The 16,361-nt window shown below is 37.7% G+C and overlaps 1 protein-coding gene and 1 long non-coding RNA gene across 3 annotated transcripts in view; one reads left to right on the plus strand and one right to left on the minus strand.

Moving 5' to 3' along the window:
* The window catches only part of LOC147914083 (uncharacterized), a 34,016-nt gene extending 25,059 nt beyond the window's left edge, over nucleotides 1-8,957 (plus strand). Inside the window, exon 4 of the long non-coding RNA XR_015555784.1 lies at nucleotides 7,026-8,957. This is a non-coding gene — a long non-coding RNA (uncharacterized LOC147914083). The remainder of the gene's footprint in view (nucleotides 1-7,025) is intronic.
* LOC101387972 (uncharacterized) lies at nucleotides 505-14,569 on the minus strand. 2 transcript variants are annotated; one of them, XM_004426025.3, is made up of 5 exons: nucleotides 14,426-14,569; nucleotides 13,121-13,159; nucleotides 9,373-9,499; nucleotides 8,948-9,043; nucleotides 505-5,323 (listed from the first exon to the last, which is right to left on the minus strand). In XM_004426025.3, the coding sequence occupies exons 2-5, from the start codon at nucleotides 13,133-13,135 to the stop codon at nucleotides 4,419-4,421; spliced, it is 1,143 nt and encodes a 380-aa protein (XP_004426082.1). In that variant the 5' UTR covers nucleotides 13,136-13,159; nucleotides 14,426-14,569; the 3' UTR covers nucleotides 505-4,418. The 2 variants fall into 2 exon arrangements, with proteins under 2 accessions (XP_004426082.1, XP_087302325.1); XM_087446199.1 differs by lacking the exon at nucleotides 8,948-9,043.
* Nucleotides 14,570-16,361: the final 1,792 nt, after the last annotated feature.

Genomic DNA, 16,361 nt, shown 5'->3' on the forward strand with positions numbered 1-16,361 from the left:
GACCCACACCACTCATCAGCCATGCTGTGGCAGTGACCCATGTACAAAATAGAGGAAGATTGGCACAGATGTTAGCTCAGGGCGAATCTTCCTCAGCAACAAGTAAATAAATAAATTAGAAAAAATAAATAAGAAGAATTCAAATACCGTTTCAATATTTATATTGCATTATTTTAATAAATGTTGTTTGTAGAGATAATGCTATTGTGGTCATGCGCTTTAAAATGAATCCTTAACTTTTAGAGATAGGTGCTGAAGTATTGTGAATGAAATGATCTAGTGTCTGGGATTCACTTAAAAAATAATTTGAGAGTGAGTGGATACTAGGAAAGGAGATAGAAGAAATAAGATTGGCCTTGAATTGCTGATTGTTGAAGTAGGAGATATGATGGGAATTCATTATACTGTTCTCTCCACTTTTGTGAATGTTTGAACTTTTTCATAATCTAAAGTTAAAAATTAATTACCTAAAAAGAAAAAACCAAAACTGTAAAATCAAATACAAACAGAAAAAAAAGAACCTGTGTATTAAATCAGTAACAAACATGCAAAGAAATGAAGCAATTTAAATAACTTTGAACAGAGTACATAAAACATACAATATTGGTACTGTAATTTCTCTCCCCTGCTCCTGTCCCTCATCTGAGAAACTGCAAACTGTACTTAAGACAACAAGAAGTGTGTGGAGGGCTCCAGTGTTGCGTGTATAGTGGGAGATCCACTTGCAAGAGCAGCTGCATAGGTCAAGGTGGCAACAAGTGAGCAGTGGTCCGCTCTAACTCACTGGAAATCAGATGCTTTTAGTTTGCAAAGGAAATTATAAAAAGATTCAAGTGCTTCTAAAAACATTATAACAGGTCATTGTTTATTTCTCGTCATAGGTGAAGTTTAACTCATTTGCAGTTAATGTTACTATTGATATGCTTTTATGTATTTCTGCCATTATTTTTGCTTTCTATTTATCATACCTTTTTCCTGCAACTTTCTCCTTTCCTGCCCTCTGTTGGGTTTATTGAGTTTTCATTATTCCTCTCTTCAGATTTATGTTACACATTCTATTTCTATGCTTTTCTAGTTACCCTTAAATTTTTTTACGTCTTATAAGGCCTAAACTTTCTGTCCTTTTTGAGAACAACACAAGGACTCCAAACACAGTTCTCCCTTTTCCACTTCTTCTGTTTCTTTTCATTATACTTTTTGTATTTGATTCTTAAAAATTAGCATATATGATGTAATCAGAAAAAATGAACAGTTTCCTTGGGGGGGAAATGCCACTCTACCATCTATGTGTAAAAAAAAGAGAAAGAGGGCATTTTTGAGTGATCTTTTTATAGAGTAAAAAAAAAGAAAGAATATCTCAATTTATGACAAACTCTTAGAGGTTGGAAAAATTGGAGGATTTCTCACTTAGATTGTGCACAGCTGTTTCAGCACAGAGCACAAATAGACTAGGGAGTTCTGGGAATCCGAGATGTTTGGATGGAGCTGAGCATAGTTTTGGTTTTCTTCTTGCCAAAATCTTTTGCAGCCTAAGAAGACAATGAGGTCAGCGATGAAAGCTCTCCAGGTGGCAGTTTATATTTGTCCAGTAGTGGAAATATATTTTAACTTATTCTACCGTATTCCTTCTTTCATTTAAGGAAAGGAACAAATTAATTTGTGGAACCCAGATTACATGCTTCCTGATATATTACAATTAAAACTCACTTGTTTATTTATTATTATTTTTTTGAGGTCACATTGGTTTATAACATTATATAAATTTCAGGTATACATATTTCAATTTCTGTATAGAACGCATCATGTTCACCACAACAAGTCTAGTTGCCCTCTGTCACTGTACAAATGTGTCCCTTTCACCTTCATCCTGCCCCCTTCTCCTCTGGGAAGCACCAATCTGGTCTCCATATCTCTGTGTTTGTTTGTTTGTAACAAACTTCCTTGTTCTATTTCCTTATTCCTAGAGCAGACCATTGCACACTTCTTGCCACCTTGACCTACATGGCTGCTCTTTCAAGGGGACCTCACATCATGCTGGCAACAGTGGAGCCCCCAACTCCCTCCTAAAATGTTTCCTCTTTCTGTAGTCTTAAGTAGTTTGGAGCTTCTCAGATGAGAGGCATGGGCATGGGAAGGGAAGATAGGATGGGAATGGTAACCACTAAGTAGGGAAAAATGAGGATTTTATGTAGGAAATGAGAGAAAACTGTTGACCTGAAAAAAATACAAGTCCTGGGCTGGCCTGGTAGTGTAGCGGTTAGGTGCATGTGCTCCACCACGGGCAGCCCGGGGTTTGCAGGTTCGGATCCTGGGCGCGCACCGACACACCGCTTGTCAAGCCATGCTGTGGTGGTGTCCCATATAAAATAGAGGAAGATAGGCACAGATGTTAGCCCAGGGCCAGTCTTCCTCAGCAAAAAGAGGAAGATTGGCATGGATGTTAGCTCAGGGCTGATCTTCCTCACACAAAAAAAGAAAAAGTAGAGGAAGATGGAAATGGATGTTAGCCCAGGGCCAATCTTCCTCAGCAAAAAGAGGAGGATTGGCAACAGATGTTAGCTCAGGGCTAATCTTCCTCACACACACACACAAAAATTGCAAGTCCTGTGACTATAAATACCTGAAGAATTTCCTGGGTAGCTGGCAAACTGATTCTGAAGACAATTCCAAAAGCAAGAAGGTTCCAGAAACTGTTGGAATGATTGCAGAAGTGAAAGTAGCATGTAGCCTCCTTGTTGAAGATAGCAAGACTGACTTTATTCAGGACCATCACAATAGGTATAGGGACCACTGCAATGGGATTTTAGTCGGGGAGATAGATTGGGCTCAACTCCAAATACAGCATGGGCAAGTGGGAATGTATAGCCAAGGAGCAGGGTGGGGGGAAGGGATGGAAAATTACTAAAGGAAACATCAGGGGTAAGAAAGGTTCTGGCTAAATCAACCTAATGGAATTCTTGCTGAAAACAAGCCAGGGTGATCACACGTCACCTGAAGGAACTGATCAGCTATCCAGAGTGGGGGTTCTGGTTAGAGTGAATTAGCAGGATTCTTGCTAAAACTAAATTTTACAGGGAGGTGCACACATGGGCCCAGGAGAAGCCTGAGGAGTCTGACTAAAGTTTGGTCAAGCAAAGACTCTTTGTCAGCAGACAAGATTTAATTTAGATCCTTAAGTTCTAGTGTGCTTGTTCAAAAAAGCACTATCATTTATTTATAATCATTACTCAACATTACTCTTCAAAAAATGGCTAATGAAGGAAAAGCAATGCAACATAGTTGTAACTGAGCTTAAAGCTGAAAGGAAGAGGCTTGATTCCTGAATTTAGGTTCAAGCTGTTTTGTCATCACTCAAGAAAAGGCATAAAGATTTTTTGACATTATGAAGGAATATTGCAGACAGCAATAAAAACTTGAGCTTAAATAATGGATGGTTCATCCTTTTAAGGGAGAACTTAAAAAAGTGTCATACCCCAAAGTGAAGTTGCTAAGCAGAAAAACTTGCTCTTTGCAACTCGATTAATGCTGCCTATGCTGTCATATGGAAAATTCCAGGCACCCCAGAAGCTAAACCTGTATCAATTACTTACCAAAAAAACCCAAAAACCAGACTCAAAAACTTGCTCTCTGAAAGTTGCAAAGTATCATGACACCACTTTACTAAAATCAAATACAGATGATACCCCAGTTAAATACTACTTGAGCTATGCTTACATCTTATGTAGATACACCAATGAAAAACAGGAATATCTGAGTGCAAATGTTTTATTTACATACTTATTTAAATACTTCTTTTCCTCAACAAATACTTACTGTAATACAGAATACAACTGCTTTTCCCCTCTCAATTGGCATCTTGTTAAATTTTTTGTTTTGGTGTTTACATACATAGGAAAACATTTTTATAATGAGTTTTATAAAGACGAGACTCTCAGATTCAGTAACACTGCCATGCCCACTAAAAGTGCCAGCAAATGGATGAAAATATTACTGAAATATATCATACAATATATTTAACCATTTTTTCACTTGCATAGTATTGTTAGGATTGGAAGAAAAAAATGGTGATATTTACTGCAGAAACTTAATAGATATAATGTATAAACATATTTTATACTCACACTTGTATAATTTATTATAAAAATAAAAAATCAGAGATGGTAAATGTATTGATTCCTTGATTAAGTTATGCTTACTTTCCAAGCTCTACGCTCTATTATTTATAATTCAATGTTTTCTGTCATCTTTTCTGTGAAAACTTTATCAATTCCAGAACATGATTGGCATTGATTATTTTTTATGGGGATCTACTCTTCCAAATTCATTCAAATTGATGGATTTCTTCTCACCATGAATTATCTGCTATTTAATAAGATTTAAGTAATATTTAAGGCTTTTTCAAATTCATAAAGTGAGTATTATGTATGAATTTTCTGATGTACGATAAGATTTGACTTCTGGGAAAATGCTTTCCCACATTTGTTACATTCATAAGGCTTTTCTCCTGTATGAGTTATCTGATGTCTAAGGAGATGAGACTTCTTGATGAAGGCTTTGCCACATTCAATACATCCATAAGGTTTCTCTCCTGTATGAATTCTCTGATGTGTAACAAGCACAGATGTGTTGCCAAAGGCTTTGCCACATACAATACATCGGTAGGGTTTCTCTCCTGTGTGAAATCTAGAATGTTTATAAAGGGATGAACTGTACCTGAAGGTTTTCCCACATTCCTTACATTCAAATGAGTTCTCGAGTGTATGAGATTTCACATGTTGAGTAAAGGAAGAGTTCCAAGTGAATGATTTCCCACACTGACTGCATTCATAAGGTTTCTCTCCAGTGTGAAGTCTCTGATGGACCACCAGTTGTGCTTTATGCATAAACGCTTTCCCACAATCACTGCACACAAAGGGTCTCTCTCCATTATGAATTTTCTGATGAGTTGTAAGGTGTGCCTTCCTGCTATAGGCTTTCCCACAGTCATTGCACTCAAAGGGTTTTTTTCTTGTATGATTTTTTTCATGCCTAATGAAATGAAACTTCTTTTTGAAGGCTTTCCCACATTCATTGCATTCATAAGAGTTTTCTCCAGTATAACTTCTATTATAATTAAGTAAGTCTAAAGTAGGTTGCAAGCTCTTCCCATATGATTTACATTTATATGATTTTTTTCTTGTAGGATTAAGACTTGTGATCATATTATAACCATGGAGTCTCTCCATAGTCAGAATTTTAGTGAACGTGAACAAAACTGAATTCAAAAAATTGTCTTTGCTTTCCTGGTGCTTCTCTGATTCATCAACACATGGGCAGTCAGCCTCTAAAAAGGAGTACAAAAAAATATTCCTAGTTAATTTTTTCCATCAACATGTTATAGAAAGAAACTTATATGATTTCAAATCTATTCTCTCATTTTGAAACAAATCCTGTATTTGCCTTGCTCCTAAGCTTTAAGAATAAAAGCATTAAAGAGGGAATGGGAGCAGATACATGGCAATAATGAGAACAGATGGCTTAACTTGTGACCTGCGGAAAGACAGTAAAATAGGCACAAGATACAGTGAGTAGGGTACAAAGGAAGTCAAAAGGTTGCTCAACAAGGGTGCATGGCTAGCTCATAGAATAAAGAGAGCCCATTAGAGCCCATGGAGATCTGATTAAGGGATAGGGTAACCAGGGGAACAAGAGACAAGGGAATTGAGGGAAAATATCACAGGACAGACTAGATTTTGAGGAGACAGATCAGAATCAGAGGTCTCACAACCTAATTCCTAGATTACCCTGGCAGCATAGCTCCCTGTTTCCCTCATTCACATCTCTTTTTCCTCTTAATCACCTGGCACAATGTCAGTTCCCTTCAGGAGCATTCTTATATCTCCAGCCCTCTAACCCCCTCAAAACCAGAGCTGAAACGTATCTGTAGACAGGGCTCCAACTCTACTACAGCTTGGATTCATTTTTACATGGACTTGTAAGCCCAGGCACACAACTGTCCAGCAGGTCATTCAAAGGCAAGTCATCCTTAGCCCAGGCACAGATTCTGGCTGCTTGCTATCATTTTTATTCTAGCTGGGTTTCTATATATAACAACTATCTGTCATATTTGTATTTGATAAGTACTGTTTTTACATCCTCTTTCAATCTGCCTAACAAACTAGTCCCCAGAAAGCTGCTTTGCTCTTGAAGTCACATTTTTTCACTATCTTCAAAATCCTATAAATCCCAAATCCATTGCTCCATAAAAAAAAAAAAATAAAGAAATTAGGGAGAGGAGGTTATAATTCCCTACTCCTGAGTTTCCTTCCATGTGGAGTGTTAGTACAACACCCCAGCCTCTTGCTCCATGCCTTATCCTCTTCTGTGGAGCTGGACTGAGTAGTGAGCTACACAGCCATCAGTATACATTTCTTTATAGAGTGGTTCCAAGTATGAGGATTCGGATTCTGTCTTCTTTCCTCTCTACTTCAACCAATGGGAAACAGCATCCTGTCATACCTCTACCAATGACAACCAACTGAAAAATCCAGGGTAATCAGCCTGGTGAACAAAGTTATGCAATATAATGAATTTATTCATGGTGTCTAAGCATGCATTCCACTAGTCCTCAACAAATACCTTCTGTTCCAAAGATTCTAGAGTAAATAACTGCAATCTTTTTGTCATGTTCCTTCCCCACCTTAACTTTCCCTCCCTCATCCTCTCTCATCCTATCTAGTACTTAGATATTCGTTAGGGAGGAGCCATTGTTCCATGATCTCAAAAAAGACTCCTCCAATCTTTGCATACTTTAAGTTCCATTTTCTCTGAACTTCTAAGATAGTCACCACTGCTGCCTAAACCATTCATTTTGACAATTAACTAGAACAAAACTACAATGTTATTGTGCATTGAACAAATGTGCTGCACTTGTCAAATTTTAAAATATTTTATATGGCTATGTTTTGCCTTTTCAACTACAATTTACATGTCTGAAAAATGGTAATGGATTTCTTTTTTCTTTGCTTTCTTTGAATCCTTCTCAGGAGACATTAAGAAGCTTTGTTGAATGAAAGAATAAGAAGCATCCCCCACAATGGCTGACTTTACAACAATGAATTAACGAAATGTTCATTGAATGCCCATTATGTGCTCAGCAATAGTATAAAGGAAAAAATGATATAGGGCTTTCTCTTCCAAGTGTTATCATGAGAAAACATGCCTTAAAAGCCATAAGGCTTAAAAAAATATAAGATAGTATATGTCAAGTTTTTATGATGGAGCCATAGTAGAGTTGGGATGGGAATTCAAAGAAGGTACAGATTAATTTAGGCTGGAGTTACCATGAAAGAAGAGAAAACTGAATCCAGGCTTAATAGCACGCTGATTTTAGTTAGGTGGAGCACACCAGAAACAAAAGGACTGATGAAGAGAAGAAAACTGTGTACAGAGGACACTAAAAGAGCCAAATTGCCATGGAATAGGGACAAGATGGACAATTCTGGATAAACAAAATGGGATCACATTAAAGAGGGCCTTAAAAGCCATTTAAATTTCACAATACAGGTTATAAAGGAATAACTTATGTTTATTTGTCAGGAGAGTGACAAGAAAAATGAAATAATTTGGATAAATCTTGCAGGAACATCTAAGATAAACCAGGAAACAGAAATGGCAATATAGGAAAATAAACAGCCTAGACACCATATCAGGAGTTAAAATTCATTTGGTTTATGTCAGTAGAAGCTCGGGTCCCAGGGAATCTAAAGTACACTTAATTGGTGTCTTAATCATTTAAAACATACTTCTTTTATGGGCTCTGTGGAAATGGAAAATCTTATTTTGAATCAGTCTGAGATAAACAATAGTTGAAATCATAGGCAATAAGTCACAATAATATTTAAGGAGAAACTCTTGAGAGAAAAACAACCAAATTGCTTACCACAGTGATTTTCAGATTGCAAAGCAGCAGGCCAGTTATTATCCTTTATTGTAATGTAAAGATAAAGGTGAAGGTTGAAGAATATTAAAAATTGGTTACCATGAGAAAACAGAGAATAAGGCCAAGTGGGGTAAAATTATGGGAATGGAAAGTTGGTGAGGCAAAGATGCTAGAGATGGCATAAAACAAATAACTTTAGTCTTTACAGGGATGAAGTTTCTGAGGGAGTTACTGTGGAGAGAAGTTCAGAAGATGGAAGAGAAGGCAAGAAGCAAAAGATGAATAAGCAAGAAGAAAGGGTGAGGGCAGATTAGCAAGGAACCAACCCAAATAAAGTTGGAGAATTATTACCAAGTGAAGCAGAAAGATGCACTAGAAAGTAGATTCCCCAAGTCAGCAGTGAGGCTAAAGATGAGCAAGGTGGGGTACACAGGTAGGGTATATGATACAAGAAAAGGAATGAGTTTAAAACAGAAAGGAAAATAATTAGGAAGAACATAATGTTACTAAACGTTTTGAAATAAAAACTAACAAATGCTGAACGCTTACTATCTGCCAACTATTTGAAGGGTTTTGCATGTAATAAAGAAAGCTGTGCTACAAAATAATTAGGTTAGACAGTGACTGGTGGAGTAAGACTTCAAATCCACACAATGTGATTACATTATACGGACTAACTGTATGGAAAAGATCATGTGGAGGAGGGAAGAATGAGGATTTTAGGAATTAAGAGAACAAGGCAAGGATCTAGATGAAACAGGCAGTGCAAGGAGCCAGAGTAGAGAGGAGAGGGACATCCCTCCACACGAGAGCTGAGCAGAGAGAAAGAGCAGCTGTGTGGGGAGAGTGAAAGTGAAGGTCTCATTTGGGGACATGATGATGCTATGTCAAGTGGACCCAGTCACTTCCAAAGGTGTGTGGCTTTTAAGAGGTGCTTCCTGAAAAGTCTTCAAAGGTGCCTGTCTCTCTCTGACCACCTGGGATCTCAATTCCAAAGACTCCTGTCTACCTGGTTTTCTCACTCACGTGGACAGCTCCAGTGTGAGTTCTCTCCCTTCAGCACCCACGGCTCTTGTCCTTGCTCCACCTTGAAGATCACTTTTGTTTCGGTAACTGGACTCCCTGTTCATGGGAAACAACACAGAACTGGAGACAAAGTGCCAGGGACAACCAACTACCTCACAATTCAGGTCTGCCTCCTTGAGTCTCAGGGCCTGTAACGGATGACAAATGGGCCTTAGAACAGAAAAGACCCTTCTCCTCCATTTGGGAAGTAGAAGCATAAACAGACCATCTGATCCCTAAAGGGATCAGACCAATCTCTGACCCCTAAAATTCAGGACCAGACTTATTATTGCTTCAGAATGGTCACAGCTTGCACAAGTCTTAAAGGAAGGGCACTATTAACACATTCTGAGTTACACTGAAAAGTTACCACCCACTGTCCTTACCCACTGAGATGAGGTTTCTAAAGTTCTCCAACATCACATCCCAATACAAGGTTCTCTGATCACAGTCAAGCAGCTGCCACTCCTCTGGGGTGAAGTCCACAGCCACATCCTGGAATGTCACTGATCCCTGTAACAGCACATTTATCTTCAAACTAAAGTGTGTATCATTTGGGGACTTGCAAGAGAATCACAGCAGCTTCTTATGATCATATCATGTTCACTGCTGAGTTTTCAGAAAGTTACATATGATAACTACTGTACACTTGATTCAGAAATATACTTTGTCACAGAAACAAAAATCTTATTAAAAATATTCAACTAATGCCAAGACAATTCAATAAGAGAAAGAATAGTCTTTTTAACAAATGGTGTTGGGACAACTGGATATCCACATGCAAAAGAATGAAGTTGGACTCCCCCTCCCCTACACCCCTCACATCATATATAAAAATGAACTCAAAATGGATCGGAGACCTAAATGTAAGAGCTAAAACTATAAAATTCTTAGACGGAAACATAGGAGTAAATCTTTGTGACCTTGGATTAGGCAGTGGTTTCTTAGACATGACAGAAAAAGTATAAGTAACAAAACAAAAAATAGATAAATTGGAATTCATCAAAACTTAAAAATTTTGTGCTTCAATGAACACCATCAAGAAAGTGAAAAGACAATCCACAGAATGGGAGGAAATATTTGCAAATCATATATCTGAAAAGAGATTTGCACGTAGAATGTAAAAAGAAATCTTACAACACAACAATAAAAAGACAACTCAATTTAAAAATGGGCAAAGGATTTGAATAGACATTTCTCCAAAGACATATATGGTCCATAAGCACATGAAAATATATTCAAGAGCATTAGTCATTAGTCAAATGCAAATCAAAACCACAATGAGGTTATCACTTCACACCCACTAGGATGGCTAAAATCAAAGACAGACAATGACATGTGTTGACAGGGATGTGGAGAAAATGGAATTCTCATACATTGCTGGTGGGATTGTAAAATGGTGCAGCAACCATGGAAAACAGTTTGGCAGTTTCTCAAAATGTTAAACGTAGAGTTACCATATGACCCAGCAATTCCTCCTAGGTATATACACAAGAGAATTGAAAACATACGTTCACAAAAGAAACCTGTACACAAATGTTCATAGCAGAATTATTCTTAATAGCCAAAAAGTGGAAACAATATGGGTATCCATCATCAGATGAACAGATAAACAAAATGAGGTATATCCATATGATGCAATATTATTTGGCAATAAAAAGGAATCTACAACATAGATGAGCCTTGAAAATACTGTGCTGGGTGAAAGAAGTCAGTTACAAAAGATTACATATTGTATGGTTCCATAAAATGTTCAGAATAGGCAAATCCATAGAAACAGAAAGTAAATTAGGGCTGGGGAGGGGAGGAATGGGGAGTGACTACTAACAGGTATGGTGTTTTCTTTTGAGGGTAATGGAAATGTTCTGAAATTGATAGTGGTGATGGTTTCAAAATTTGGTGAATATACTAAAAACCACTGAATTGTATATACTTTAAATGTGTTGATTTGTAATATGTGAATTATATCTCAATATTATTTTAAAATACTGCTTATATGTTCATTCATTCACTCATAAAATATTTAATGAGAAACTACCAGATACTGTACTAGTGATACAAAAATAATAAAATTAATACTGCCTCAGAGATCTTACAATCTATTAGACACTACAAAGTAAACACATAAGTACAGTAAGATGTTACAAGGGCTATAAGGTTAATATGCCAGACTCACATAACCATAATAAAATAGGAAGATATGTTTTTTTTTTACATGATAACATATATCCTCTCAACCATAAAGCCAAAACCATGTTTGTTTAAACTGAAATTGAAAAAGCATGTGGTTACATGTCTATCACAAAGAGACAGTTAAGACCATATAGAGCAGGGGACAGCAAACTACAACCCATGGGCTGACCTCCTGTTTTTGTAAATACAATGTCACTGGAACATAGTTACACCCATTCATTTACTTCAGTTGAGTAGTTGCCACAGAGGCTGTATAGTCTTCAAGCCTAAAATATTGACTATGTGGCCCTTTAAAAAGTTAAGAGACTAGGTAGGGTTTATCCCAGGAATGCACAGATAGTTCAATATTGGGAAATGTATTAGAAATTCTCTAAACTGCTATGTTAAAGAAGACAAAACATAGGATTTTATTGACAGCTATAAAAAAAAGGATATGAGAAAAAAACTTTAATTTATGAAAACAATCTTCACAAGCTAAATATGCTTAACTTGATTAAAAACAAAACCAAAAAACAATTATATACCAAAATACAAGAGGAAACAGTGAAGCACTGGAAGTATTCCCATTAAAATTGGAACAAAAAAGATTCTGGCTAGCAATTACATTCAAAATTATAGTTACTAGAAGTCCTGTCCATTGCAATAAGACAAGAAAAAAAAATGGAGACTTACGTATTGGGCAATAAGGGACAAAATTCCATTTGAAGAGTATATGACTCTCTACCTAGAAAATCGAGAATTGGGGCCAGCCCAGAGGCATGGTGGTTAAGTTCGTGTGCTCCACTTCAGCGGCCCGGGGTTCACAGGTTCAGATCCCGGGCACAGACCTACACACTGCTCATATCAAGCCATGCTGTGGCGGCGTCCCACATACAAAATAGAGGAAGACTGGCACAGATGTTAGCTCAGGGACAATCTTCATTAAGCAAAAAGAGGAAGACTGGCAACAGATGCTAGCTCAGGGCCAATCTTACACACCAAATTAAAAAAAAAATAAAGAAAATCTAGAATCAACTAAAAAACTCTTGGACTTAATAAGAGTTCTGTAAGTTGATATAAAGTCAAATAGATAAATTCATACTTTCCTATATACCAGAATAGCCAATTAAAAAATATAATGAAAAAAGATCTGTCCCATTGTCAATATCAACTTAAACCATATGTAAGAACAAACATTACAAGAAAGGTTCAAGAATTACAATAATAAACCTATAAAAATGTAATGAAGGTCCTATAAGAATAACTGAATAAATGGAGGACTCATTATTGAAGTTATGAATTCTCTCCAAATTAATCTAAAAGTGTAATGCAATCACAATAAAAATACCTAACATACTCTTTTATGGACCTTGACAAGCTGATTTTAAAATTCACATGGAAAAGGAAATGCTCAAGACTAGCTGGAGACTCTGTAAAAGATACAGGGTTTACTTATGGATGAACATTTAAAAGTCTATGTACCTGGACTTACAAATTGAGTTCATATAGTGCTGCTTGGCATTATGTTCTCTGCTGACTCTAGGGACCACTCTAAGAAAGTTATAGGAAATCTGATGTTATATTTATCACAGGGTTGTTGCTGTGAATGTTATTCTAACACTATCTCTATGAAAACTCATTATAAGACATTTTCTTCAGAGAAGTGTGGCAGGAAAAACTTTACTTATCTGGGGAATTGTTTTGCTTTATCCTCATGGACAATGCCATTACTTTAACTTGTTGGCTATCGACTTTCTATGATTGCCAAAAAGATTGGCTACACATACGCAGCTCAAATTTATTCCAACTATGTGTACACCTTATGACATGGATATCAACTTATCAATTTGCTAAATTCCCTTTTGGATCTGATTTATTCAATCTACGTTTTCCCTGACTATACATTTCCCTTTTATGTGGATTTTTCAGAGATTTAAATGACTGAATAAAAGGATGTCTTACCTGGAAGTTGATCATTTTGTGAAGCTCTTGCACAGAGATCTATGAAAGTAGAAATGGGAAAGAAAACAGAAAGATATTAAAAACCAGGACTGCAATGTAGAACCCTGCTCTCGCAGAACAGAATCACCCACATTGCAGCCTCATAAAATGCCACCTAGTGGGAGAATGACATTTCCAACAAGTCAGAAAAGTCCATATTTTATAAGCACCAATCTCTTAATTGTGATTCTGTTATGAATATATGGAGTTTAGATACGGATGTTGTACATTTCTGTCCTACTGGTCTAACAGCAAGTCATTAACCTTTGAACCAGTGACATTTTTTTTCCCTCCCAGAAATTTAGCTGAAGAAAATAATAGTGAATGAGTTAAAAGACTAACTAAAAGCCTGGTCTCTCAAGCTCAGTATCTCTGGAAGTCATTCCTTCCTGTTTTTCTCTGGTCTCTGCTCTGAAGCTGGGGTAAGAGATCTCAAATTAGGTTGGGCTTTCTTGAGAAGGCTGGATCCAGGGACCCAGGAACAATTTTTTTTTTTTTTTTAAGCTGGAGCCTTCAGTTTAGCCTCCAAATCCGTTTCTCTCTCTCTCTGGGAACTCATCATCTCCAATGAGCCCAGTCTGGGCTTTTTGAAATTCCAACCAGCACTGTTGGGGCCCTAGAAAGGCTAAAATGTGCAAGAGGGACTCACAGCTTTATTTACACATTCTCCCCTGAAAGATCTGCAGGTTTACCAAGAGACTCCAAAAAAAAAAAAAGACAAATTGAAATTTATGCAGCATTCATTGCTCAAATATTTCAAAAGGAGAATAAATCCAACTCTATTTTTTGCAGGGTGCTGTCTTGCAAAACAAGATGAAATTCGGAGATAACATTTACTTCAGATGATTGTTGTGAGAATGCCCTAAGCAGAGTGCATAGCAGTTTCTCTAGAAATGCTTTCTAGATCGCTTGAATTGGTTTAATATTTCCTGTGGCAGTCTGGTAGGGCCAACGGTGCTCTTGTAACCACGAAAGGTACAGTTTGATGCACAGACTCCTACAGAGTCACCTTTACCTACAACGGCAGGGATGCAAACTGAGTCTGCCCCAACCCCACCTGGGATCTGGAACCCACTGAGCGGCAGTCGGAGCTGTGCTCTTGCTTTCTCTGAACTACTCCTGAATTGGACAGGACCCACACACCCAAACACGAAGTCATCGCACGTGGGGGTTGTGAAGTTTTATCTTCAGTTGGGTAAGCCAATAAACCTGTCCTGCTCTTTCTCCCCGCCCTTCCCTTACGTCCTCGGAGTCCCACAGTCATACCTGCGAACCTTTTACCGCCAGGCTCCCAGCTCCGGCTCTAAGCCCGAGATCAGGTTACAGGGATCTCCCAGAGAGGCTCGGGGAGCAATCCCTGCTCTCACTTCACGGAGCGCTGGTTCGAAGATTACAGAATACCGGTTACTGCCCCACTGCGCGTGTGCGGAAGTAATTGCCCACCCAGAGTTCCCAGCCTCCCCTGCGGTGCAGGCCATCCATCGGAGACTACATTCCCCATAAGGCTTGTGGAGCTCGTTTCCGGAAGGCGTCTTTGCGGAGAGATTCCTGGGATGGTGTCTCCGGGGCTGCGCTGAGAGCGCACGCTCCTTTTTAAAAGGGAGGTGGTTATATCGTTTTCGTTAAAAAAAAAATAGACATCGGAATTTTTAATACTAGCAAATCTAAGTCAGCAGTATGCTAAGAGAATAATTTACGCTTACTCAGTTCGATTTCTTCTAGCAGTGCACTAGCTTAGGTCAGGGAGATGAAGAGGACCCAACAAAGACTGAGAAGTAATAATCCGTGAGGTAAATGGAAAAGTAGGAACGTTTGGATGTGCACAATCAAGGGAAGAAAATATTTCAAGTAGGAAGTGATCCACTGTGTTAAATGGTGCCTATAGGTCAAGAAGGATGAGAACTAAGAATTGACCATTGGATTTAGCAATGTGGAGGTTGTTGAAACATGCCATTTTGGCAGTCTTGGAGGTCTGATAAGAGTTTGATAAGAGTGGGGTGAAAGAATGGGAGGAGAGGAAGTGGAAAAAGCAAGTATAGACAATACTTTTAAGAAGTTTTGCTTTTTTAAGTTGAGCAGAAAAATAATGCTGCTGTTGCATATGGATTTTGGGTCCAGAATTTTTTTTTTAAAGATGGAAGAGATTACAGTATGTTTGTACCCTAATTAAAATGATACAGGAGAGAGGGGGAAATTGACAATGCAGGAGAGACAGGACAGTTGCAGGAGGAAAAGTCCTTGAGAGAAGGAATGGAATCCAGTACACAATTGGAAGGCTCTGTTCTAGATAAGAGTATGAACAATTCATCCATTGAAGTAAAAGGAGAGGCAGAGTTTACAGGTACAGATGTAGATAGGTGGACAGATTTGGTGGTGGGAGAATGAGGATGGCCTCTTCTGTGTGCTTCTATTTTCTCAGTGAAATGGGAAGCTGAAAGTGAAGATAAGGAGAAGGTATTCAAGGCTTGAGAAGAGAAAAGATAAATACTGTATTACATTGATTCTAATACACAATTTTTTCCTATTTCAACATCTGTGTAATTGCTATCTTGCAAATGATGGCATGCCGTAGTTTAATTGGCAACATTTTTTTCTTTCTTACTAGTACATAAAATAATAATGTATTTTATAATCAATGGCATTTGACATTCTAATGTTATTTAGGAATATGGGAGAGTGAATGGATTAAGGAAATGTAGTAGTATTGCCTGGCAATTAAGAGCCCACTTGATGCTAGTAGCCATTGACTTTGCTGGCATTTTCAATCTCATAAAGACATATTTTTATATCTCATCTTTAAAAAATCCTTTCTTGACCTATAGCCCACTTGAGCAATTGCTCCGTTTCCTAGCTTTCCTTCATAGAAAATTTTTCTGAAGGGTTGCTTCTTGTTGCTGCCTACATTTTCTCACGTCCAATTCTCTCTTCAGTCAACTTTAATTGGTTTCTTGACACTGACTACTGTCCTGAAACTACTCTTGTCAAGTTATCAGTGAAATTCCAGTTGAATCATTAAAGAGACTCTCTCTGTCCTCACCATATTTGACCTCAACAGCATTCAACAAAGCTGAAATACTTCCTTATCTTGGTTTCTAGAACATCTCACAAAAGGTAGTTTCTCCCACGTCACTAAGACTACTCCTCTATTTCCTTTACTGAATACTCTTCCTCTGTTCCACTTCCAAATGTTGGAATACTCATG

The sequence above is a fragment of the Ceratotherium simum genome, chromosome 22, assembly GCF_057802395.1.
Source record: "Ceratotherium simum simum isolate JZ-2026a chromosome 22, ASM5780239v1, whole genome shotgun sequence".
Lineage (NCBI taxonomy): Eukaryota > Metazoa > Chordata > Mammalia > Perissodactyla > Rhinocerotidae > Ceratotherium > Ceratotherium simum.